This window comes from Bombina bombina, chromosome 8 (genome assembly GCF_027579735.1).
Source record: "Bombina bombina isolate aBomBom1 chromosome 8, aBomBom1.pri, whole genome shotgun sequence".
Lineage (NCBI taxonomy): Eukaryota > Metazoa > Chordata > Amphibia > Anura > Bombinatoridae > Bombina > Bombina bombina.
The window spans coordinates 87245255-87271727 of NC_069506.1; the positions used below are offsets into that span (position 1 = coordinate 87245255).

General features: G+C 39.3%; 1 protein-coding gene across 1 annotated transcript in view; it reads right to left on the reverse strand.

Moving 5' to 3' along the window:
* The window catches only part of LOC128638472 (carbonic anhydrase 6), a 565822-nt gene that overhangs the window by 479911 nt on the left and 59438 nt on the right, over window positions 1–26473 (reverse strand). The window contains exon 2 of the mRNA XM_053690431.1: window positions 19613–19795. Coding sequence (XP_053546406.1) covers window positions 19613–19795 — 183 coding nt within the window. The remainder of the gene's footprint in view (window positions 1–19612; window positions 19796–26473) is intronic.

Here is a 26473-nt window from a genome sequence, read left to right on the forward strand (position 1 = left end):
GCGGTTCTGATTTACCCCTCAAAATTGAAAGTGGTATTGAACGGAATAACACATATTACTGAGGATGTTCAAATAGCTGAAAATCTTTTTAACTCCCTTGCTGGATAGATATAGGGGCAAATTATGATTAACGACTTTACACATGTGGTTCTATGTTGTCTTTCTTTTTTATTGTATTAACTTTGAAAGCAGGTTATGGCGATGGTAATCTTGGGGGAAAATAGGACCCCTCCCCTCCTCCCCTTCCCCATTTTTTTTTTTTTTTTTTATATACTTTCCCTCTACATGTTAGAGAAAAATGACACAAAATTTGGAAAAATTTTAAATTGTATCATGGAACGTAGGGGGAATTTCTTCCTCTATTAAACGTAAAGCAATTCTGTCACACCTACGAAAAACCCAGACGGATATTGGTTTATTACAGGAAACTCACTTAAATCTAGAGGAATCACTAAAATTAAAATCATCTTGGGTAAGAGAAGTTTTTATAGCCCCGAGTGTAGGAAAGAAGAGAGGAGTAGCAATACTCATAGGCAAAAAACTCCAGGTGGAGATTCTGGACTCTGAGGCCGATCCTGGGGGGAGATATGTCCTGGTCAAGGTGAAAATAGGTCAGGCAAAATATACAATTTGTAACATCTATGGGCCAAACAAAATTGATCCTGAATTTTGGGACGTATTACAAGCAAAGCTCCTCCTAAGAACTGAAGGACATCTAATTTTGGGGGGGGGGGGGGATTTTAATATGGCCCCCCAATGTCCCATAGACAGACTTAGAAAAAACACAAAATGTTTGAAACAGAAAAAAGATAATCTTGAGTTTAAAATAATTAATAATATTAAACAGATCCTCTCCCTGCGTGATATTTGGAGATATCAGAACCCCGACACTCAGGACTTCACTTGCCTATCTAAGGCGCATAAAACATTGTCTAGGATTGACCTGTTTTTAATCGGGGATCACTTAAGTCCTACAATGGTTAAGTCCGAGATAATGCCTATCTTCTTATCAGACCATGGGCCCATCACCCTTGAATTTAATTTTACCCAACAAAGTTCAAAGAATCAGCGATTCTTTTTTCCTTATTACCTTTACAATGATTTTAAGTTTAAAGAATGGCTTAAGAACAAATTCAATGAATACGCTCAATTTAATAACAATTATGCTGAACGCACTGATATCTTCTGGGAAACTGCTAAAGCAGTCCTCAGAGGAGAAATTATGGCATATTCGGCGATCCAAAATAAAAGGAGGGCAAGAGAGAGGGAAGTCTGCAACTCATTGATTAATTCCTACAATCTTTACCTACTGGAAGGAACGCCTTTTAATTGGGCTAGATATGTACGAGCTAAGGCAGCAAGAGATACCTTTTATTTAACACAGGCAACACACACTGAGCTTAGGATGCAAGCCAAATTGCATAAATTTGGTAATAAGTCTGGTAAAATGTTAAATAGATTAATTAAGAATGAGAATAAAAAACTTAATATTAACAGAATTCAGCACAATGGGAAACTTTTAATTAAGCCAGAAGAAATATCTAGGGTATTTTATCAATATTTTCAACAACTTTACACTAGTAAAGAATTTGATATAAACAAAGCGACAGAATTCTGTAGCAAAATCAACTTTCCTACGGCCACTCCTGAGGAGATTGCCAGACTCAATGCACCTATTTCACTAGAAGAAATTGGAATAATAGTCACCAAACTTCCCATAAGCAAGGCAGCTGGCCCGGATGGTTTGCCCAACGAGTTCTATAAAATCCTAATATCAGTGATAGCGCCATATCTGGGCAATCTTTACAATGATATTTTTATTAAACATAAACAGGCTTCCTCCTCTTTTCGCATCTTCACTACCACTCTGATCTTGAAAGAGGGGAAGGACCCCACATGTAAAGAGTCTTATAGACCTATTGCACTGTTAAATTCAGACTATAAAATTCTCTCCTCTATTCTAGCAAAAAGACTCCAGTCTATCTTAACTACAGTAATCCATCCGGACCAAGCTGGCTTTATTAATAACCGTAACTCCTCAGCAAAAATTAGAGAATTACTAGTTACTATGGAATATATACAAAGAACATCTCCCCAGGGGGCGGGGAGGGGGGATCCCCCTGACCTGGCTATTTTATCACTTGATGCGGAAAAAGCCTTTGACTAGTAATCCATAAACATCTAATTTTCTCTTTAACAAAGTTTGGGATTGGGGTAATTTTCCTAAATTTGTGGAGAATATATACAACCATTCCTTTACAAGTCTGATTATTAACAATGATATTACTTTCTTCAATTGCATTGAAGAGGGGCAACTCGTCAGGGCTGTCCTCTCTCCCCGCTCCTATTTGACTTAGCCATAGAACCCTTAGCAATTCAGATTAGGCGCTCGCTCGACAGGTATAAAAATTCAAAATCACGAAATAAAATTGGATTATATGCGGATGATCTACTTATATATCTTTCTAACACAGAAAAAAACATCCCAAAACTTCTGCGTATCACTGATCAGTTTGGGATATTCTCAGGGTACAAAATAAATGCTACAAAATCAGAGTTAATTTGGCTTAGGAAAAAACAAGACTAGCATAACAGACATACCCTTTAGAGTGGTAACGGAATCTATGAAATATTTAGGAATTAAAATCCCAATGAATTTAAAAGATCTCTATAAGGTGAACCATAACCCCAATGCTAGCCATATATTAAAGAAAGGCTTAAAACTTGGCAAAACCTACCTCTGTCAATTTCTGGTCGTACAGCCTTATTTAAGATGGTTCTTCTCCCAAAATTGCTTTACATTTTGCAGAATGTCCCCTCTAATTTTGTTTGAGGAAAGATATACGGTCGCTAAACTCATCAATTGGCCAATTTATTTTGGCAGGGGGAAAAGAGCTAAGATAGCCCTTTCCAAACTAACAGCATTAAGAGAGATGGGAGGCCCTGGCACTCCCAAACTTAAGATTCTATAATCTCTGTTTTCTAGTCCGCATAGTAGCAGATTGGTTTTCTAGTAAGAATTATGTTCTAAATATTGATTTAGAAGTCTAATATATGTGAACCTTACTCATTATTGGCCCTTGGCACACTTGGAACCTAGAGATCTTCCAATAAGCATTAAGGAACTCAAATTTTATCTTGAACCCACTAAAGCTTGGTCTAGTATTGACTAAAAATTCTTTCAATATTGCCCTAAGGCAATCGAAATATCTCCCTTTAACTAAAAAATCCGAATATCCAACCTGGTCTAGACTCACCTGTTTTTAATAGGTGGCATAACAATGGATTGGACAGAGTTATTTATCTAATTGATCAGGATAGAAAATGTGTCAAATATTTTGTCACAACTGAGGGACGATTATAATTTGGTAAATAAAGATTTCTTTGCTTATTTACAGATAAAGACATTATTTATAGATCTAACACACAGGACTGGTTGGAGCTGGACTTTAGGCAAAGCTAGAAACCTGGCTTACAATAACTAGAGATTCCTCTATGTCCATTTCTCTGTGCTATTATCTGTTGAGCCTCAGTAAGGGCGGCCCCGCTAGTGGAGAACCTAGCCCTAACTTGGAATAATTTAATCCCACATAGTAAATAGAACCTAAAATCATACAACTTTCTTTGAATAAGGTGTTTAAAAACAACTCTCTCTTCTAATTGGCGAGGACGCTCACCTGAAACTTCTGCACAGGGCATATTTCACCCCGGGGAGAGGCCTTAGAGTCCGAAACCTTGAATTTGACAAATGTCCTAGATGCTCTTATTACCTGCAGATCTAATACACATGTTTTGGTCTTGCCCCAGGATGAGAAATCTGTGGAGCAAGCTGGAATACTTGGCTTAAGAATGTACTCAAAATTGAGCAGATGGCCCTCTCCTTGTTTCAGATTATATTCTGTCCTGAGGCCTGGAGAGGAGCGTCAGCCTACTGAAAAAACTAGTTAACTTATCTATTTTAAGCTACCAGATACCCTGATATTGTAAGAAATGGAAACTGAGGGCGATACCAACTATATCAGAAATTAGGAACCATCTAAAGAAACATGTGTCTTAGAACAGAGGAACTACCATTATAGACAATGAACGTGACGTGAAGAAATTTTTCCATAATGGGCGCCTTTCATTAAGATTTTCCCTGATAGAGAAATCGAGTATCTGATATCTCCATTTAAGAACTCGGAGTTAGTATTACTTAGGTGTTTGGTGATCTGAGGTAGGTTAGTGTAAATTGAGAATTTTTGTTTCTCCCCTCCCCTTTTTTTTTTTTTCTCCTCTCCTTCCTTCTTTTTTTTTTTTTTCAGGTTAATGGGGTGGAATATGGAGGGAGGGGAGGGGAAGGAGGGAAAATTAAGGGAAAAATTCATAAATCATACTTCTCTTGCATAGACAACAAAAAACATAGGCTCATAATGTCTGCCCACACTTCCTATAAAGTATAGGCTTCATTAGAATAATTTTACCATGCATTCTTGCAGTTCCCTACAATTTTTGTCTTTACCACCTCAAATTTATAGAAAAAAAAGTGAATTCTGAAATTACTTTGAACATACTACCCTTCAAAATGAGATCATGGCCTTTTATTCTTTTAAAAATTTATTTAGGTCCAGCAAAGTATACAATCGTACAGTTCAATATTTGTGTGCGCCACTCAGGGCAAGAAAAATGTATATCACAGAACAGAGAAAAAAAAAACACAAAAATACAAAACAAGATATCATCCATATTAGATCAGTGTATTACAACAAAAATATGCACAAATGGAAGATCTTAAACCTTCTAACCCTTGAGAAGAGAAAAAAAAAAGATTTGTACAGGGAGTGCAGAATTATTAGGCAAATGAGTATTTTGACCACATCATCCTCTTTATGCATGTTGTCTTACTCCAAGCTGTATAGGCTCGAAAGCCCTACTACCAATTAAGAATATTAGGTGATGTGCATCTCTGTGATGAGAAGGGGTGTGTCTAATGACATCAACACCCAATATCAGGTGTGCATAATTATTAGGCAACTTCCTTTCCTTTGGCAAAATGGGTCAAAAGAAGGACTTAGACAGGCTCAGAAAAGTCAAAATATGAGATATCTTGCAGAGGGATGCAGCACTCTTAAAATTGCAAAGCTTCTGAAGCGTGATCATCGAACAATCCAAGCGTTTCATTCAAAATAGTCAACAGGGTCGCAAGAAGCGTGTGGAAAAAACCAAGGCGCAAAATAACTGCCCATGAATGAGAAAAGTCAGCGTTAGCAGCTGCCAAGATGCCACTTGCCACCAGTTTGGCCATATTTCAGAGCTGCAACATCACTGGAGTGCCCAAAAGCACAGGTGTGCAATACTCAGAGACATGGCCAAGGTAAGAAAGGCTGAAAGACGGACCACCACTGAACAACGACACACAAGCTGAACGTCAAGACTCTGGGCCAAGAAATAATCTCAAGACTGATTTTTCTAAGGTTTTATGGACTGATGAAATGAGAGTGAGTCTTGATGGGCCAGATGGATGGGCCCGTGGCTGGATTGGTAAAGGGCAGAGAGCTCCAGTCCGACTCAGACGCCAGCAAGGTGGAGGTGGAGTACTGGTTTGGGCTGGTATCATCAAAGATGAGCTTGTGGGGCCTTTTCGGGTTGAGGATGGAGTCAAGCTCAACTCCCAGTCCTACTGCCAGTTTCTGGAAGACACCTTCTTCAAGCAGTGGTACAGGAAGAAGTCTGCATCCTTCAAGAAAAACATGATTTTCATGCAGGACAATGCTCCATCACACGCGTCCAAGTACTCCACAGCGTGGCTGGCAAGAAAGGGTATAAAAGAAGAAAATCTAATGACATGGCCTCCTTGTTCACCTGATCTGAACCCCATTGAGAACCTGTGGTCCATCATCAAATGTGAGATTTACAAGGAGGGAAAACAGTACACCTCTCTGAACAGTGTCTGGGAGGCTGTGGTTGCTGCTGCACGCAATGTTGATGGTGAACAGATCAAAACACTGACAGAATCATGGATGGCAGGCTTTTGAGTGTCCTTGCAAAGAAAGGTGGCTATATTGCTCACTGATTTGTTTTTGTTTTGTTTATTGATGTCCAGAATGTATATTTGTGAATGTTGAGATGTTATATTGGTTTCACTGGTAAAAAATAAAGAATTGAAATGGTATATATTTTGTTTTTTGTTAAGTTGCCTAATAATTATGCACAGTAATAGTCACCAGCACACACAGAAATCCCCCTAAAATAGCTAAAACTAAAAACAAACTAAAAACAATTCCAAAAATATTCAGGCTTTGATATTAATGAGTTTTTTGGGTTCATTGAGAACATGGTTGTTGTTCAATAATAAAATTAATCCTCAAAAATACAACTTGCCTAATAATTCTGCACTCCCCTGTATACAGTGCTGGGATTTTATCATTTAGTGCAGAGTAAATTAACAATAATACACTGGCCCACGCTAGAAGATGGCCATGTTCTAAGAGGGCTCCAATATCCCAGACCAGCTTTAATCCCCCTCTACCTGACCTCCTTCCCTTCAATCCTACCCCACAACCCCATTCTTGGGCACTGGATGTGACCCGGCACGTCGCGGTAAAGCAGATAGAGGCCAAAAAGCTTGAAGCGCACAGCTCCCGGTACAACTCAGGGACCCCCTGCTGCCAAAGAACAATAAGAACCGCAAGAGCGACCACTACATGCCCCGGCAGACTGAGGTGAGAGGTAACGGGCGATTAGCTTGAGCTACTTTATTGTTACCACCCGCTGACAAAGGCCCTGATAGACTGCATACCACGGTCTGGTCATCCTGCTCCCTAACACTCCACAGCCATACCGGGACCACGTGGGTCAAGCGCGGCGTTGTATCTAAACTTTAGGCTGAGAAGACACGCTTGTGAGATATGCCGCATTTGCACCCGAGAAGGGTCGTAGCTTAATATCTCAGTGGGAAAATCAGGAGACACTACTGCCTAAGCACTAATTTTCAAACCCACAGCAGCCTGATTGTCGCGGTGCACCACAGGACCGCTTTAATAAATAAAACACTAGCCCGATGACCCCCCCCTGAAACTAACCCTCTCGCAGCAATCCCTGATCCAGGTCATTCACGCCCAGTACTCCTAGGGGGAGAATTGTGTTTAGCAGCCTCACTTTTGCTCGGGCCATTTAGACTCCATATGCTTAGTCAGAAAAACCTTTTTCAATATTTTTCAAAAGGACATACTGCGCAAACATTAACTCTGTTTCACAACCACCCTCAGCATCTGGGTAATGCCATGCAAAAAGAACAACAAACCAGGCGTGCAAAAACACAGGTAAAAACTTTGAAGCAGTACCTTACACCCAGAGATACTCCCCCTGAGCCAAACGACAAAAAATATGTCTGACATGCAAAGAAGTCCTCCAGAGTCTACCCCAGCACTAGACCACACTTCCTTTGTCCACTAAACAGGATATAAAGCACCTCTCTTCTAAATATGACATTAATGTGGCGAGCTCAGGAGATGTGAACACTCTTTGGAGACCCTCAGGAAAGACCTGGGAGCCCTAGACCCGCAGAGTTCTAGCCCCTGGAGGAAAAACAAAACCCCACTAATTTTGAAGATTCAAAACAATGCTGCAAACATTAGCGCCAAGAGGACAAGTTATTTTTCCTTAACGAAAAACTAGAAGATCTAGAAAACAGATGCGCAGAAACAACATCCGATTTAGAGGGTGTCTGAGACAGTGCTACCCTCGGCTATAGAAGGCTATCTGCAGGCTTCTCTTTAAAATTATCAAGGACAGTCCCATCCAGCCCCAGATATATCAATAGAAAGGGCACACAGAGCCCTAAGGGCCGAATGCCTCCACCAAAAGCTCCCCCGCGAGACATTATTGTCAGATTTTCAAGTTTTAAGGATAAAGAGGACATCTTCCGAAGTGCAAGAATTAAAGAAGAACATCTACCATGCCGGAAGAAGAGATCCACATCTATTCTGATCTAGCCCAAACCACGCTACAGAGAGGAGAGAGACCTTTCTTCTATCACTACACAGCTAAGGAATCATAAAATCCCCCCCTTACAGGTGGGGTTTTCCCAGTCTTCATAATAGTGAATTACCAATAACAAAACTATCACCTACAGACCTGGAACCGATCCTGCTCTTTTCTTCAGCGAATTGTCAATTTCCTCTCCCTCGGGGGCAAGAAGAAGACAATAATCCAGGACCCGGTGCAGTATGAACTCATATAAAAATGTAGAAGAAATATGAAAAAACAAAAGGAGGGCCGCCACATTAGTGTGAGTACGTCAGGTACCCAATGCTCCATGCACACAATCAAGATGTCACTTACTAGATGTCAGGCACTTGAGAAGTGCCACAGGTACAGGCTGGACTATTAAAAAGCTGCTGGGCATACCACATTTGGTTATTTGTTACATTTGTAGCACTTTTACGATTTAGTATATATCCGCCAACTTTGTGTATTAGACTAGCCCCATTATATCTAAGCGCATTGGGCGCAATCACTATTTTTTAGCTGTATATTTAGAATTATTATCGCATATTCGCATATACACTAATTTTATTAGGCGCCTTCACTTTTTTCACTATAATTGTTTAAGTTCATATAAAATGTATGTATGCTGTTATGCACATCTAACTGCATTCCGTGTAGACTTGTTGATAACTGTTTGTTAGAATCCTGTGTTTCTTAGTTTGCACCTTTTGGTTCATTTGTGTACGAAATTTATTTCATGACAACCTCACACTCTTTTTTATGACATAACATCACACATCTTTAGCCACACATAGGAGGCGTGGACAAGTCTCCCAAACTAGATTTCTCATAACAGAGCACTGTAACCCTCCCCTACCACAAACCGACCTTTAGGAACACCTCCACACAGGACGTTGGGCTGGTCCAAAGCACAACACATTAGCCCATCCCGACTCTTGGTCTTTACTCACCCTTCACTGTCACTGATAACAACAGCCCCCCCCCCCTTGCTACTAATAAGATTATAATGTCCCTCACTTCTATCAGTGACCCCTGACACACTATATTGTTGACGCCCAACGCATTCATAGCGATAACTGACATAGATTAGAAGCACAGCATTCTGATCACTGTAGGGGTGGGCAGGGGGAAACTTATCAGGAACATAGGTTTCTCACATTTATGCTGTTAGCAACACTGATCTATCTTCCTATAAAATGATGCACACACTATTTGGTTGACAATATTCTCTTTGGGTGGTCCCGCACTGTAGGTTTATCATCACCCTGATTAACCGAACACCCTACCTCACAGAACAGCAAACCTGACGCAGGAGCCTAACCACTGCAGTAGTCATTCTCACATGCCTGTTATGGTATTCCCTCCCTACAACACCCACTCACAGATGTCACTATGTTCCATATTTCCTCTCCTATCTGCCTTGAGATTTTAATTTAGATCAATAGTGTGAACTCCCTACTGTCTAGAGTGAAGTTTATTGCGTTTTTGTTTCAAATGTTGTTAAAGTAACTCTGTTACCTATGTAAGCATTTTCTTTGTTATAAAGTTTATGCTCAATTTATTGTAAAAAGGGCACTACTGCCTCACGCATCAATGATTAACGGGTCATGCCTGAGTTGAATCTTTCCTATGTACCTGCAATGAGATCCCTTTGATATACTTTTATGACTCAACTATAATTGACTTTCGCTCAACTAACACCTTAGCATAGGCCTCTGCCCTTCCTGCAGCGCCCTCAGACCAAGGAGCCTTTGAACATAGCTTAACCTCCCTGGCCCCTGAACAGCTCTTACTAGTTTTCTATCAAGAACCTCCAGGCATCCAGGTTTTCTCTTTCTCTTATTGTTATTTACTCACCTATGTTGTTTTCTTGTATAACTACCTCAAACATTGAAATGTATCACCTTACATGTGTATGTGTTACTTCAATTGTTTACAACACCAGCTTACCCCTCTACCCCCAACGAGCTTCTTTAAGAGCTACTAATTTAGGATCCCCGTAGTTACCCCTCCCCCCTACTCCCCTCCCCTCAGTCCTTTATATACTGGATATAGCCTATTTTGCCACACCCCTCCCCCCCTCCCTTTACCTGTCAGGTGGACCCAGCATCTCACCTCTTTCTTTAAAAAACCTACATTATGCTAAACTTGGATTAATTCCCCCTTTGTATTACTAACCCCATTCTCAAATACCTACCTCTGCTTAAACTTTTCTCCTTCATCTAAACCTATTTTTTTTCTTTTTTAGACCATATCGCTAATTACACCGATATGAAGATCCTGGCAAAGGCCCCTAGCCAATAGGCTCAACAGTTTCTCCCATCCCTTATATCCAACGATCAAGTGGGGTTTGTTCCTGGTAGAGAGGCCAGGGGATAACACCACCAAAATTTTGAACCTGATTTCCCAGGCCAAAGCTCAGGGAAGACCAATGGTACTGTTTGCGACAGACGCAGAAAAGGCCTTCGATAGGCGTTAGGTGGTCTTTTCTGAAAAGAACTATGCAAGAAATGAACATACCAGAGGCCTTCCATTAATATGACCTTCTCCCTTTAGTCAAACCCTAACGCCAGAAGAGAGTTAACAATGTCCTTTCAGACCCATTTGACATAAAAAAACGGGGAACTAGGCAGGGGCTGCCCACTCTCCCCCCTTCTATTCACATCTCTTTAGAGGTCCTAGAACAACAAAGTCAGAGAAAACTATGCAATCAAAGGGCTTTCGGTGGGAGACAACCACTACAAACAGGCTCTCTTCGACGATGATATTCTCTTCACCCCTAACGGAGGCTGAGAGCTCCGTCCCAGCTCTGCTTGGGGAACTGGAAGATATGGATTGATATCCAACTTTAGTCCTTAACATTAGTAAATCAGAGCTCCTCAACATTAACACTCCACAACACCACATACAATTTCTACAGAACAATTTCAATATTATGATAGCTCAACAGAAACTAAAGTACCTGGGAATTATCTTTCATCCTCCCCTCCCCACAAGACTTATTCAAACATAATTATCTCAGCCTAAAACAAGAAGATTCTAGGGATTTATCCACATGGAAAAACAAGCCACTTACATGGCTAGGCAGAATAGGGGTGGTAAAAAATGAAATGTTCTACCTAGGATCACTATATATTTTATAAACTCTCCCCATCTTAATCCAAAGAGGTTATTTAGAACAACTTCAAAAACATACTAGAACAATTCATCTGGGGTGGGTGTCAAACCTAGAATTCCCAAAAATAATAACATTTGTACCTTCCAAGGATAGAGGTGGTCTAGGGTATCCAACTTGGTCCGATTACAGAAGAGCTATTTTACTCAAACACATTGTTGAATGGGCACATAATACTGACAACAAGGCATGGGTAGAGCTGGATAGGCAGATCTTTAAACTTAACAATGTAGGCTCTTCTGGCATGGACTTCTCCACATCACAGACCCAAAATCTAGCACAATTTCCTCCCAATTGCCCTCTGCAACGCTGATAGAATGGGACAAACTTATAGCTACTACAAGCACTCATATCTCAATCTAAACACAGTCCCCTCACATCTTTCTTGGAAATCCAGACATTCCTTACTATAAAGCTAGGGTCCAGAATTAGGCACCCTCACAGCCCTCAACATGAATCCTATACATTCTCTAGTTGAAAATGGTAAAATAAAAAGCGCAATCTAGTTTAAAGGAAACACACGGCGAAATCTTCTCCCCCTGGTTTCATTACTCTCAACTCACAACATTATATTTCCCACCCATAAACACAAAAGAGACTTAGGCCCGGGAGCTGACCACCCTTCGAGAAAATTTTCACCGCAACAAACACACCTAAACACCTTATTTCAAACCCTATATAAAAATCTTAAGGATTCCAGAAGCGGACACCCTCCCTTCGTACACTGTAGCCTGGAGCAGAGGACACTGTTATAGACACTGATGCAAAATTATGGCTTAAAGCCTTTGCTATAACCAAAAGCTCCTCGGTGTCTGCCCAAATTCAGGAAATGCACTTAAAATTTCTCTGCAGATGGTATCTCACCCCAGTTAGACTTCACAAGATTTTCCCCAATCTTAATGCTTCATGTTGAAGGGGATGCGGTGGTGAAGAAGGTTCTCTTCATCATATCTGGTGTACAATGCCCAAAACTACTTAACTTCTGGTCTGAGATTTTTCTCGTGAAGTCCTCTGAGCTATCTAAACACACAGATCCCAGATCAATGTTGGCAATCTACTCTTCAGGTCTCTTCCCAAAACAAGCACCAGAGCTCACAAGTCCCTTTGGCTAATAATGATAAATGCGGCCAAAAAACTAATTCCCTAGCATTGGAAAAACACAAATTACCCCATCCTTCCAAAATGGAAAACACAAGTAGCCAGAGCTTATCACATTAGAAAAATTCCACACTACTCCCAAAACCCACAACCTCGCCACTTATGAGTTGATACAAACTATCTGGAACAGATCCATTTAAACACAACGGCCACTAAATATTTTTTTTTTCCTCTCCCCGCCTTCTACTCTTCACTTAATCTTTCTCTTCCTTCTCTTCCACCCGCCCCCTAGCATTCTCCCTCACATCCCTTGTCACTCTTAACCAGCTATAGACCCGAATTCCCAAAAGGAAAAAGGTGTTTAGAAACCTTCAAAGTTTATTATTATGTAATAATACGATCCATTGAGTACCCTTTATTTCCATGCACTGTTTGTAAAAACTTTTTTTGTTTTTTGGCGAGCTTTTCAATGTTGTATGGCCATATTATTATTATCAAATAAGCTTGTTTGTAAACTTATAAAAATAAAAAAAAATAAAAAAATTATAATAAACGACTCTGGCTATAGAAACATTGTTTTACAATAGAGAACAATGTGCTCTAGAGATTAATACCTAGTAATAGGCCTATAAACCTATGAACTAGTCTAAAAATAATTGGTGTACCTCTTATGAAGCCATATGCTAAAAGAAAAGAATTATAAAGAGGGTTCTACTTCTAAGAATATTACATTGATACGCTTATTTGTCATATCTCAGATAAATGGAGGTTATTTAGTCCATGTATGATGTGACATAGACTTATTTAAGACGGGTGGCATAACAATTATAACCTACTATGAGTCGATGCCACAAATTTAATTTATCAAATAGATCTAATCAAAACTAGCGCAGAAATTGTACCTTACTACTTTAGGCAAGGTCTGAATTCTAAAAGCCGGTCCATTACTAATTTAGGTATAGTTTAGACAAACGGATAAGACAGAAGTCAACATGAACAAGAAAAACAAAAAAATAAAAAAAAAATAAAAAAAAAAGAGGGCCTCTCCCAGAGTGAACCATGAATTTACCCGCCACTGCAGCAGGAAGCATTCTGACTGCAGCAATTGAAGGAAGAGACGCAGAGGAGCGAAAGGTTTTAGAATCTGTTTGTCTGGGTGTCCAGAGGAAGAGATTGTATAACCCTTCTCCCCATTTTTTGAAAAAGAGTTTTAATTTATTATCCAGTATATATTATTGGGGTCTTGTTAGGTCTAGTAGCATTTGGTATAAACATATTCTTAATAAAGGCCCGCGGATAGAAGGCGCCTTTCAGTCTTTCAATGATCTTAAGATCATTTGTCTTGCAACTAAGTTGAACTAGCTGATAGTTTTGGGGAATTTTTGTGCTCGTTACTAAAAAAGAACACTGAAGAAGCGTACAAATGAATTTTCCAAAGGGAGAAATTTTGTTTAGCCAAATGGTTACCTGTGCCCAGAGTTTTCCTGTATTTTCGGGCAAGAAAAAAAGCATGGAAGAGGTCAGAGGCTGGATAAATCACCTTGGACACAAACATTCACCTAGATTACGAGTTTTGCGTTGTAAAGGCGGTGCGGTGCTAACAAGCAGTTTATGCTCCACCGCTCACTTACAGACAGCGCTGGTATTACGGGTTTTTACAAAACCAGTCAAGAAGTGTGCGTTGAGAAAATTTTGCTCATTACCCGCACTCCAATACCAGCACTGCTTACGTTAGCGGTGAGCTGGTTGTGCGTGCTCGTGCACGATTTCCCCATAGGAATCAACGGGGAGAGCCGGCGGAAAAAAAAGTCTAACACCCTGCAAAAAAGCAGCCAGTAAAACTCAGTAACGCAGCCCTATTGATTCCTATGGGGAAATAAAATTTATGTGTTACACCCTAACACCCTAACATGAACACCCGAGTCTAACAACACCCTAATCTTACACTATTAACCCCTAATCCTGCGCCCTCGACATCGCCGACACCTACATTATAACTATTAACCCCTAATCTGCAGCGCTCGCGGACACCACCACCACCTACATTATACTTATGAACCCCTAATCTGCTGCCCCCAACATCGCCCGCCACCTACATTATATTTTATTAACCCCTAAATCTGCCAACCCCACGTCGCCCGCCCACTATTCTAAATTTATTAACCCCTTAACTTAAGTCTAACCCTAACACCCCCTAACTTAAATATAATTTTAAATAAATCTAAATAAAACTCCTATCATTAACTAAATTATTCCTATTTAAAACAAAATACTTACCTATTAAAATAAACCCCTAAGCTAGCTACAATATCAACTAATAGTTACATTTGCTAGCTTTAGTTTTTATTTTTATTTTACAGGCAAGTTTGTATTTATTTTAACTAGGTAGACTAGTTAGTAAATAGTTATTAACTATTTAATAACGACCCTAGCTAAAATAAATACAAAAGTACCTGTAAAATAAAACCTAACCTAAGTTACCAATTACACCTACACTACACTATAATTAAATTAATTCCCCTAAATTAAATACAATTAAATACAAATAAATAAAATTAACTAAAGTACAAAAACAAACAAACACTAAATACAGAAAATAATAAACAAATTACAGATATTAAACTAATTAAACCTAATCTAATCCCCCTAACAAAATAAAAGCCCCCCTTAAAATAAAAAAGCCATAACCTACACTAAATTACAAATAGCCCTTAAAAGGGCTCTTTTGCGGGGCATTGCCCTCAAAGTAATCAGCTCTTTTAACTGTAAAAAAAATTACAAATCACCCCCAACATTAAAACCCACCACCCACACAACCAACCCTACTCTAAAACCCACCCAATACCCCCTTAAAAAAAACTAACACTAACCCCTTGAAGATCACCTTACAGGCAGAAGTCTTCATCCAACCAGGCCGAAGTCCCCAACGAAGCGGGAGAAGTCTTCATCCAAGCCGGCCAAAGTGGTCCTCCAGACGGGCAGGAAGTCTTCATCCAGACGGCATCTTCTATCTTCATCCATTCGGCGCGGAGAGGGTCATCTTCAAGACATCCGACTCGGAGCATCCTCTTCATCTGACGGTCCCTAACACTGAATGAAGGTTCCTTGTAAATGACATCATCAAGATTGCGTCCCTTCAATTCCGATCAGCCAATCAAAATTAAGGTCAAAACAATCCTATTGGCTGATGCAATCAGCCAATAGGATTGAGCTGGCATTCTATTGGCTGATTGGAACAGCCAATAGAATGCCAGCTCAATCCTATTGGCTGATTGCATCAGCCAATAGGATTTTTTCTTACCTTAATTCCGATTGGCCTTATAGAATTCTATCAGCCAATTGGAATTGAAGGGACGCCATCTTGGATGACGTCATTTTATTTAAATCTTTATTGAAAATCTTTTGTTTGTGCAGCTTTAAAATCTTACATACATTACATATTAACAGGCTATATAACATACATAACTCTATAATGCCCCGTATTACCGGCACCTCTTTAAATATGACATTGTGACCAACTGGTCACCTTTTCCCTCTTTCTAGTTTCCGCCGAAATTAGTCATATCAATCTATCAACTTTCCAAAATCCTTTTTTTTTACCCCGACCTGTCCCACTGTGACGTCGAGTTCCAATCAGTTTTTATGTGGGAGGTCAATCTCCTCTGCTGCACAATGAGAGTTAAATTAAAGTTTACAAACATTTAACAAATAACTTAAACCAACTTAATTAAACAAACCAAGTTTCTGGATGCCAAAGACTAGGTTACCAATGCTATATTCATGTAATATTCAGTTGAATTCAGGATACTATTTATTCATCCCTATCTAATATTTTGAATGGAGTAGTGAAAGCCATCTCTAAGATTACAGTAAAACCATATCTCATCATTGATATCTTTGTTCCCAGTGACCATGCCTCACATTCATACATGTTGTATGTGTGTTGCATCTTATTTTTAATTTCCATCCACGGCGGTGCATCTACCTTCCAGTATTTTGCTATGCATGTTCTAACTGTCGTGCATAAAATTTTAATGAAGGTGTTGATAGGTCTATTAAACTTTTGAATTCTATCATGAAGCAATGCCTTTGTAATGGTAAGATGTATTTGTTTGTTTAATAGGTAGCTGAGCATTGAAGATAGAGTCTTCCAGATTTTCTGGATTTCTTGGATGATGTCATTTAAAGGAACCTTCATTCAGTGTTAGCTGTTGGATGAAGAGGATGCTCCGCGTCGGATGTCTTGAAGATGGACCCGCTCCGCGCCGGATGGATGAAGATAGAAGATGCCATCTGGATGAAGACTTCTGCCCGTCTGGAGGACCACTTCACCCGGCTTGGATGAAGACTTCTCCTGGCTTCGTTGAGGACTTCAGCCCGGTTGGATGAAGACTTCTCCCGGTAAGGTGATCTTCAAGGGGTTAGTGTTAGTGGTTTTTTAAGGGGGTATTGGGTGGGTTTTAGAGTAGGGTTGGTTGTGTCGGTGGTGGGTTTTAATGTTGGGGGGGATTTGTAATTTTTTTTACAGGTCAAAGAGCTGATTACTTTGGGGCAATGCCCCACAAAAGGCCCTTTTAAGGGCTATTTGTAATTTAGTGTAGGGTAGGGTTTTTTTATTTTGGGGGGGGCTTTTTTATTTTGTTAGTGGGATTAGATTAGGTGTAATTAGTTTAAAAATCTTGTAATTTGTTTATTATTTTCTGTAATTTAGTGGGGTGGTTTTGTACTTTAGCTAATTTTATTTAATTGTATTTAATTGTTGTTACGGTTACCCTTAGTCTCGCTGAGAGATGGGCCACTTAGTAGCCTGGATTCCTATTGCTGAAGAGGGGAGAAGCTGCTTTCCATAGTATTCTATATGAGTCTCGCAAATGTAGAATAATCCCCCTTAGCTGTAGTACAGCTAGGATACCCTTCTGCCCACAAAAACGAGTCAACGCTGCGATTGAGGGTCAACCAAGAACTCAGAGACTGGGATGCCCAGCCTGCTTTTTATTGAGGTTTACATGCACACAGGGCACTCCCAGGGGGGGAAGCATAAATCCCCAATCACACATTTGGATAGAGAGACAACGCCCTTTGACAGGCCACAATAGGATTACAGTACTTCAGCAGATAACAAGTTACACACAAGAAAACAATGCAGTCCATCTTATCAATTAGCAGTCTGACTCCGGAGGTGATTAGACAATGGGAATGTTTATCACTAAACTTAATTAGAGCTGATGCCAGCAAACTTGTATTAGAAAATAGTTTCTAAAAGCTGAACAAAGTTAACTCTTTATGAAATGATACTTGTTACGGTTTTCTTGGAGCCCTTCTTAGGTGCTGGCTTGGCTGGTTCAGGCATTGCTACTGGGAAATAAGCTCTTCACAACAAAATAACTAATGCTTCTGTAACAATTGTATTTAATTTAGGGAATTAATTTAATTATAGTGTAGTGTTAGGTGTTAGTGTAACTTAGGTTAGGTTTTATTTTACAGGGCAATTTGTATTTATTTTAGCTAGGTAGTTATTAAATAGTTAATAACTATTTAATAACTATTCTACCTAGTTAAAATAAAATACAACTTACCTGTAAAATAAAAATAAACCCTAAGCTAGATACAATGTAAACTATTAGTTATTTTGTATCTAGCTTAGGGTTTATTTTATAGGTAAGTATTTAGTTTTAAATAGGAATGATTTAGTTAATGATAGTAATTTTTATTTAGATTTCTTTTAATTATATTTAAGTTAGGGGGGTAGGGTTAAACTTAGATTTAGGGGTTAATAACTTTAGTATAGTGGGCAGCGACGTTGGGGGGCGGCAGATTAGGGGTTAAAAAATGTAGGTAGGGTGTCAGCGATGTTAGGGATGGCAGATTAGGGGGTTAATAATATTTAACTAATGTTTGCGAGGCGGGAGTGTGGTGGTTTAGGGGTTAATATATTTATATAGTGGGTGGCAATGTCCGGTTCGGCAGATTAGGGGTTAAATTTTTTTTTAGGGTTTGCGATGCGGGAGGGCCTCGGCTTAGGGGTTAATAGGTAGTTTATTGGGTGTTAGTGTACTTTTTTAACACTTTAGTTTCAGAGTTTTATGCTACGGCGTTGTAGTGTAAAACTCTTAACTACTGACTTTAATATGCGGGTACCAAGTCTTGACAGGAGAGGGTCTACCGCTCACCTTTTGGGCAGACTCATAATACCGGCGCTACTGCAAGTCCCATTGAAAAAGAGGATACGCAATTTACGTAAGTGGATTTGCTGTATTTCCAAGTCTGGCCAAAAAAGTGAGCGGTACACCTGTACTGCAAGACTCGTAATACCAGCGGCCGTTAAAAAGCAGCGTTAGGAGCCGGCTAACCACTGCTTTTTAAGCCTAACGCAAAACTCGTAATCCTAGCCGATTATTAGCTAGCGGGTACCATTTGGCCATCTTTTTAGGAGTAATATATGATCTGTTTAATAATCTAATATGGGGATTCTCTGAAGGATATCCCTTTTGTAACTTTAGTTATCATTAAGAAGCTCTCATTGAAAATGGTCAAAATTAAGATTAGGAAAGTCTAGCATCCATTGATGAAATAAATTTACCTTTTTAACTATTGCATCCTGTGAGATTAAGAGGTTGTAGATAAATGAGATGGAATGAAAGCCTAATTTAAAACGGTTCACAGCTGCACCCAAATTCCCCGCTGACCAGGTGATATTGTCTAACAGTCTTTTAGATGAAAAGAAATGACGGATCTGTAGGTAAGCAAAGAAGAATTTGTGTTCTAGGTCAAATTCTACTTTCAGACTATCAAATTATTTGATCGTTTTTTAGCTGTTGATCAATTATTTGGGATATATAATTAAGCCCCTTTTGTGACCATTTTTTGAACACCGCTGTTTGAAGAGCAGAGATAAACTCAGGATTGCCCCTAATTGGGAGATATACAGATAGCTCTATATTTACTTTTAAAAATTTACAAACTTGATGCCAAGCTAAATTAATATTCATTATCGTGTATTTTGGTATTCTCTTTTTGGCCTTTTATTCTAGTGTTGCTTTTCATTGTGAAAAATACTGTTAACTTCAGTTAATATGCTCTTTTGGAAGCGAATACCTACAACCTATTGCAGAGCAATTACGTGACAGCCTCTTTGGCAAATAGGTTAAAAAAAATTTTTTTTTAACATAGTATACGCATGTAACCTATTTACTTAATTTATTCAAGTCTACTTACAATAAGCCACATCTGTCAGCAAGAGTATATCAGTCATTAGACAGTATATTTACTTAGTACAAAATAATTATTTTAAACCAGATATTAACTTTTATTCTTGCAGCAACTATAGAGAAATTAGAGTGACAATATTACCTGAATGTCCATTGTTGACTATCTTAAAGTGCCCTTGCAATGGTCCATCATAGCCATTGAGTTCCAAGTGTGCAAGGTTTTGGTTATGTTGGACCTTCTTCCTCTGTATGTCTATAGGAGATTGCCGTTTTGATGCACACAAGGGATATTTTTTCCCCCAATTAGCTTCATCCAGCTCTCCTTCTGTAAACAGAAAACATGAACTATTAGTGGATATTTTTACCAGCAAAAATTTAAATTACCAGACATTTAATTACAATCTTTTGTATATTTTATGCTGGTATCAAATGTTGAAATATGAACGTGATCAAAATCAAATGACTTCTGCCGATTATTACAGATAAACTCCTGGATAATGGTCACAAATTAGAGTCACTCCGTTGCCTTATCTTATTACAGGCATAAAACGATGATTATATAAAAGAGAAAAGCTCTCAACCTGAGAACGAACAATAGCACAATAGCTTGTTCTATGGCTAGTTACCCACCCAAGAAGCAGCCTCTTTTTGGTCAATATGTGCCTTTCACAGAGAAGAACTTTACTGCAGCATATCAGTCTGATCCAGACTAAAACAGTACAGTCCCAGCCCTGAAATACCAGGCAATCCCTCTCTGAATGAGAGAAACGGCAAAACCCCAGACATACGTACATTTCGGCCCTAGTGTGGGCCTCGTCAGTGAGGTGCAGCCCATATCCCTTAGGCAGACTGAGCAACGGGTCCACATCTGGATTCTCGCATCACGCTTAGAGAGAGATTGCCTGGTATTTCGGGGTTGGACTGTACTGTTAAGTCAGGATATGCTACAGGAAAGTTCTTCTCTGTGAAAGGCACATGGTGAGCAAAAAGATGTGGCTTCTTGGGTGGTAACTAGCCATAGAACAAGCTATTATGCTATTGTTTGTTCCCAGGTTGAGCACTTGTCTCTTTTTTATGCAAATTATGACTCTTAGGGAATTCTCCCCTAAGCGTGATGCGGGAATCCAAACGTGGGGCCAGTTGCTCAGTGTGCCTAGAGGGATATGGCGGCACCTCCCTGACGAGGCCCACACTAGGCCAAAACGTACATCTGGGGTTTTGCCGTCTCTCTCGTTCAGAGAGGGATTGACTGGTGTTTTGGGACTAGACTGTACTGTTAAGTCAGGATCAGATTGATATGTTTTAGGAAAGTTCTTCTCTGTGAAAGGCACATGTTGAGCAAAAAGAGGCTGCTTCTTGGCTGGTAACTAGCTATTAGAACAAGCTATTATGCTATTGTTCGTTCCCAGGTTAAGCCAGTGGCGGGCTAGTGGGATATTCAAGTGGGGGTTCACAATACATAAATTGTGAAAATTTAATTTACATTAAGATTACCACGTAAGCTGAAACCCAATCAGAACTGTGAATGTTTTAATTTCTCCTGTAGATTTATGAGGGAGGATAAGCTCTGGGAACACAGATTCAGGCCTCAATTAGAACCTTGTCTAACCATAAGTCAGCTACTCTGCTTCTGTGAGGGCAAAGTCCTGCAGGGAGAAGGTACATTGCTTCCCTAAGCTGCCCTAACCTGCTCTACCTGGTTAGTTAGGATCCTCATCTTTGTCTGGCAATCCCAAACAGAATGATTTAGCAGTCAGGGGCCCACCACAGTAGTATATATTTATATATATAATATATATATATATATATATATATATATATAATATATATATATATATAATATATATATATATATAAGAAGTAAGTGAGTTGAATCCAGCACCATAGGTTTTAGTAAAATTTCTTTCCCACCTGTGTGCACGTTACCAAGGAGTATCAGCCCAAACTCCAGTGTATACAGTCCATGTAAATAAACAAAGGTAACAGCACCACAGCACACACAATCTTCTTTTAAAGGTGAAAAATCTTTATTTGAGGTTTAGCAACCAGTAAAAAGCGACGTTTCGGACCTACATAGTCCTTAATCATGCATAAGTTAAAAATCAAACAAACAGACTTTAAAAAGGGTATCTGGACCAATCATGCTTCAATTCTCAGTGTTAATTGGTTTAACCCATACCTATCCAGGTTTGTAAATTTCAACAACACAGTGACCTCTAGTGGTACCAGAATATATTCCATCATTTAAAACCATTATAAAAACAAATACAAATCATAATCTCTATTCAGACCATATGGATGTAATGTGTTCAGATGTTTAATCCACCATACTTCTTTCTGTTTTAATTTTAATTCCCTATTACCCCCTCTCCTATGATGGGGGATATGGTCAATCACTTGAAAGCGAAGCTGGCTTACTGTATGACCCATATTTGTAAAATGTGCTGATACTGGAAGTGACATATCTTTTGATTTAATGGATGCTTTATGTTGACTAAACCTATCCCTGGCGGCTTGGGGTGGTCTCGCCAATGTAACAAAGGGCCACATGGGCATTTAAGTAGGTAGATTGCATAGTTAGTTTGGCATGTATATAACCCATTGATTGTATATTGCTTTCTTTTGTCATTTTGTGCTAAGAATTTCCCTTTAATAACTGAATTACATTGAGCACAGTGTAAGCAGGGGTAACAGCCTTTATTAGGGGTAGTTAAATAATTTACATCAGACATTTTAGTTGTACCTATATCAGCTTTTACTATGTGATCCCTAAGATTTTTTACCCTTCTATATGATGGCATAGGGGGGAGTTTAATGATTCTATCTCTGGATTATATTTTGACAAAGATGCCAGTGTTTTCTTACTATTCTAAAGATGTCATTGCTCTTGTCCACTGTATTCCCATTGAAAGCACTAATCTATCTGTTCCTTTCTCTGTTGGTTTTTTATCATGTATTCTATCCAAATCCTGAATGTTTTTAGCGATATTTTCTTTTGGATATCCTCTTTGGATAAATTTATTGCCCATAGACACTAGTCTTTCTGGCAATACTTTTTGATCTCTAACTATTCTTTTAGTACGCAAAAGTTGACTCCTGGGTATGGATTTAAAAACAGTATCAGGATGGAAACTTTCATATCGCAGCAGAGTATTTCTATCTGTGGGGTTTTACATATAGATCTGTACTTAATGTATTTCCATGTCGATATACAGTTGTATCCAAAAAGTTAATCTTTTGGATAGAGTAAGTAAGGGTAAATCTTAGGCCTGTCATGGAGGCATTGATATCCTCAACCAAACTGTATCAGGGACTCCAATGAGCCCCCCCATATGCCAAAAAATATCATTTGATGACATGTTGAGACTTGTCCTATATTGCAATTATTTTCTCTTTCAAGACACTTACTACATGCAAAAGCGGGGAACAGCCATGGGCTCCAATGTAGTCCCCTCATATGCCAATTTGTTCATAAGTGGCTTTGAGAACAAATTTGTCTACACTAATCAGCCATTCATCAGCCATTGTAAGCTGTGGCTAAGGTATATAGATGATATTTTTGGCATATGGGGGGGCTCATTGGAGTCCCTGATACAGTTTGTTGAGGATATCAATGCCTCCATGACAGGCCTAAGATTTACCCTTACTTACTCTATCCAAAAGATTAACTTTTTGGATACAACTGTATATCGACATGGAAATACATTAAGTACAGATCTATATGTAAAACCCACAGATAGAAATACTCTGCTGCGATATGAAAGTTTCCATCCTGATACTGTTTTTAAATCCATACCCAGGAGTCAACTTTTGCGTACTAAAAGAATAGTTAGAGATCAAAAAGTATTGCCAGAAAGACTAGTGTCTATGGGCAATAAATTTATCCAAAGAGGATATCCAAAAGAAAATATCGCTAAAAACATTCAGGATTTGGATAGAATACATGATAAAAAACCAACAGAGAAAGGAACAGATAGATTAGTGCTTTCAATGGAATACAGTGACAAGAGCAATGACCATCTTTAGAATAGTAAGAAAACACTGGCATCTTTTGTCAAAATATAATCCAGAGATAGAATCATTTAAACTCCCCCCTATGCCATCATATAGAAGGGTAAAAAATCTTAGGGATCACATAGTAAAAGCTGATATAGGTACAACTAAAATGTCTGATGTAAATTATTTAAACTACCCCTAATAAAGGCTGTTACCCCTGCTTACACTGTGCTCAATGTAATTCAGTTATTAAAGGGAAATGACAAAAGAAAGCAATATACAATCAATGGGTTATATACATGCCAAACTAACTATGCAATCTACCTACTTAAATGCCCATGTGGCCTTTGTTACATTGGCGAGACCACCCAAGCCGCCAGGGATAGGTTTAGTCAACATAAAGCATCCATTAAATCAAAAGATATGTCACTTCCAGTATCAGCACATTTTACAAATATGGGTCATACAGTAAGCCAGCTTCGCTTTCAAGTGATTGACCATATCCCCCATCATAGAAGAGGGGGTAATAGGAATTAAAATTAAAACAGAAAGAAGTATGGTGGATTAAACGTCTGAACACATTACATCCATATGGTCTGAATAGAGATTATGATTTGTATTTGTTTTTATAATGGTTTTAAATGATGGAATATATTCTGGTACCACTAGAGGTCACTGTGTTGTTGAAATTTACAAACCTGGATAGGTATGGGTTAAACCAATTAACACTGAGAATTGAAGCATCATTGGTCCAGATACCCTTTTTAAAGTCTGTTTGTTTGATTTTAACTTATGCATGATTAAGGACTATGTAGGTCCGAAACGTCGCTTTTTACTGGTTGCTAAACCTCAAATAAAGATTTTTCACCTTTAAAAGAAGATTGTGTGCTGTGGTGCTGTTACCTTGTTTTTTACATGGAGGGTATATATATATATATATATATATATATATATAGATATAGATATTACTGGTAAGGAAGGAGGGCACTCACAGGACTTCATACATAGAGTAATCTTTAATTATAGTTCTTAACAAAAGTGCATTGTCAACGTTCAGCCTTTTCTTAGGCCTTCTTCAAGACAAATTTCATGATCTGAGTTCGTTAATGTCTCATTCAATCTAGGAGTGTAACGCGGACGCTGTGTTCCGCACGAACTCAGATCATGAAATTTGTCTTGAAGAAGGCCTAAGAAAAGGCCGAAACGTTGACAATGCACTTTTGTTAAGAACTATAATTAAAGATTACTCTATGTATGAAGTCCTGTGAGTGCCCTCCTTCCTTACCAGTACTCTATACATTCTAAATGAGGATTGCACCCAGGCATTGGAAACAGTTATGTGGATGGAGTGCTAGGTCACCGGCTACTATATATATATATATATATATACATACACAAAGAGAAGCACACTCACAGGAATGAACAACTGGCTCAATACTATTGTTAGCCTGTTCTATGGCAATTTACCACCTGGGTGCAGCTTCGTTTAGCCCAGTAATGCTTTTCACAGAGAAGAACTTTCCTGTAGTATATCAGTCTGATCCTGCCTATTTACGGTCAGTCCAACGCCGAAATACCAGGCAATTCTTCGCTGAACAAGGAACACAGCAACCCCAGACGATCGTTTTGGCCTTCATTGGGCCCTCGTCTGTGAGGTGTAGCCATATTCCTCTAAGCACTCTGAGCAAGGAGTCCATGTCTGGTTTCCCCTTTTTCCCATAGGGAGACTAAATACACACAAAGAGAAGCACACTCACAGGAACGAACAACTGGCTCAATACTATTGTGAGCCTGTTCTATGGCAATTTACCACCTGGGTGCAGCTTCGTTTAGCCCAGTAATGCTTTTCACAGAGAAGAACTTTCCTGTAGTATATCAGTCTGATCCTGCCTATTTAGGGTCAGTCCAGCTCTGAAATAGCAGGCAATACTTCTCTGAAAAAGGAACACAGCAACCCCAGATGATTGTTTTGGCCTTCATTGGGCCTCGTCAGTGAGGTGTAGCCATATTCCTCTGAGCACTCTGAGCAAGGAGTCCACGTCTGGTTTCCCCTTTTTCCCATAGGGAGACTAAATACACACAAAGAGAAGCACACTCACAGGAACGAACAACTGGCTCAATACTATTGTTAGCCTGTTCTATGGCGATTTACCACCTGGGTGCAGCTTTGTTTAGCCCAGTAATGCTTTTCACAGAGAAGAACTTTCCTGTAGTATATCAGTCTGATCCTGCCTATTATGGTCAGCCCAGCGCCGAAATAGCAGGCAATTCTTCGCTGAACAAGGAACACAGCAACCCCAGACGATCGTTTCGTCCTTCATTGGGCCTCATCAGTGAGGTGTAGCCATATTCCTCTAAGCACTCTGAACAAGGAGTCCACGTCTGGTTTCCCCTTTTTCTCATAGGGAGACTAAATACACACAAAGAGAAGCACACTCACAGGAACGAACAACTGGCTCAATACTATTGTTAGCCTGTTCTATGGCAATTTACCACCTGGGTGCAGCTTTGTTTAGCCCAGTAATGCTTTTCACAGAGAAGAACTTTCCTGTAGTATATCAGTCTGATCCTGCCTATTTACGGTCAGTCCAACGCCGAAATACCAGGCAATTCTTCGCTGAACAAGGAACACAGCAACCCCCAGACGATCGTTTTGGCCTTCATTGGGCCTCGTCTGTGAGGTGTAGCCATATTCCTCTAAGCACTCTGAGCAAGGAGTCCACGTCTGGTTTCCCCTTTTTCCCATAGGGAGACTAAATACACACAAAGAGAAGCACACAACGTATATATATACGTTGATTGGAGTAGCCGTGTTAGTCCAAAATTTTTTATATATATATAACCAGTATTCCACTCAATTATGCATCAGCCAGGGTTGCAAAGTCAAACATAATGTAGTTTTTCCAGGAAGAGACTGCACTTACTGGGCTTGTATAAAAAGTAACTTACTTGACAAAAGCTTAAAAAAAGGGAATAGAGCATGCTATATTCTCTAATTTAAGCTTTT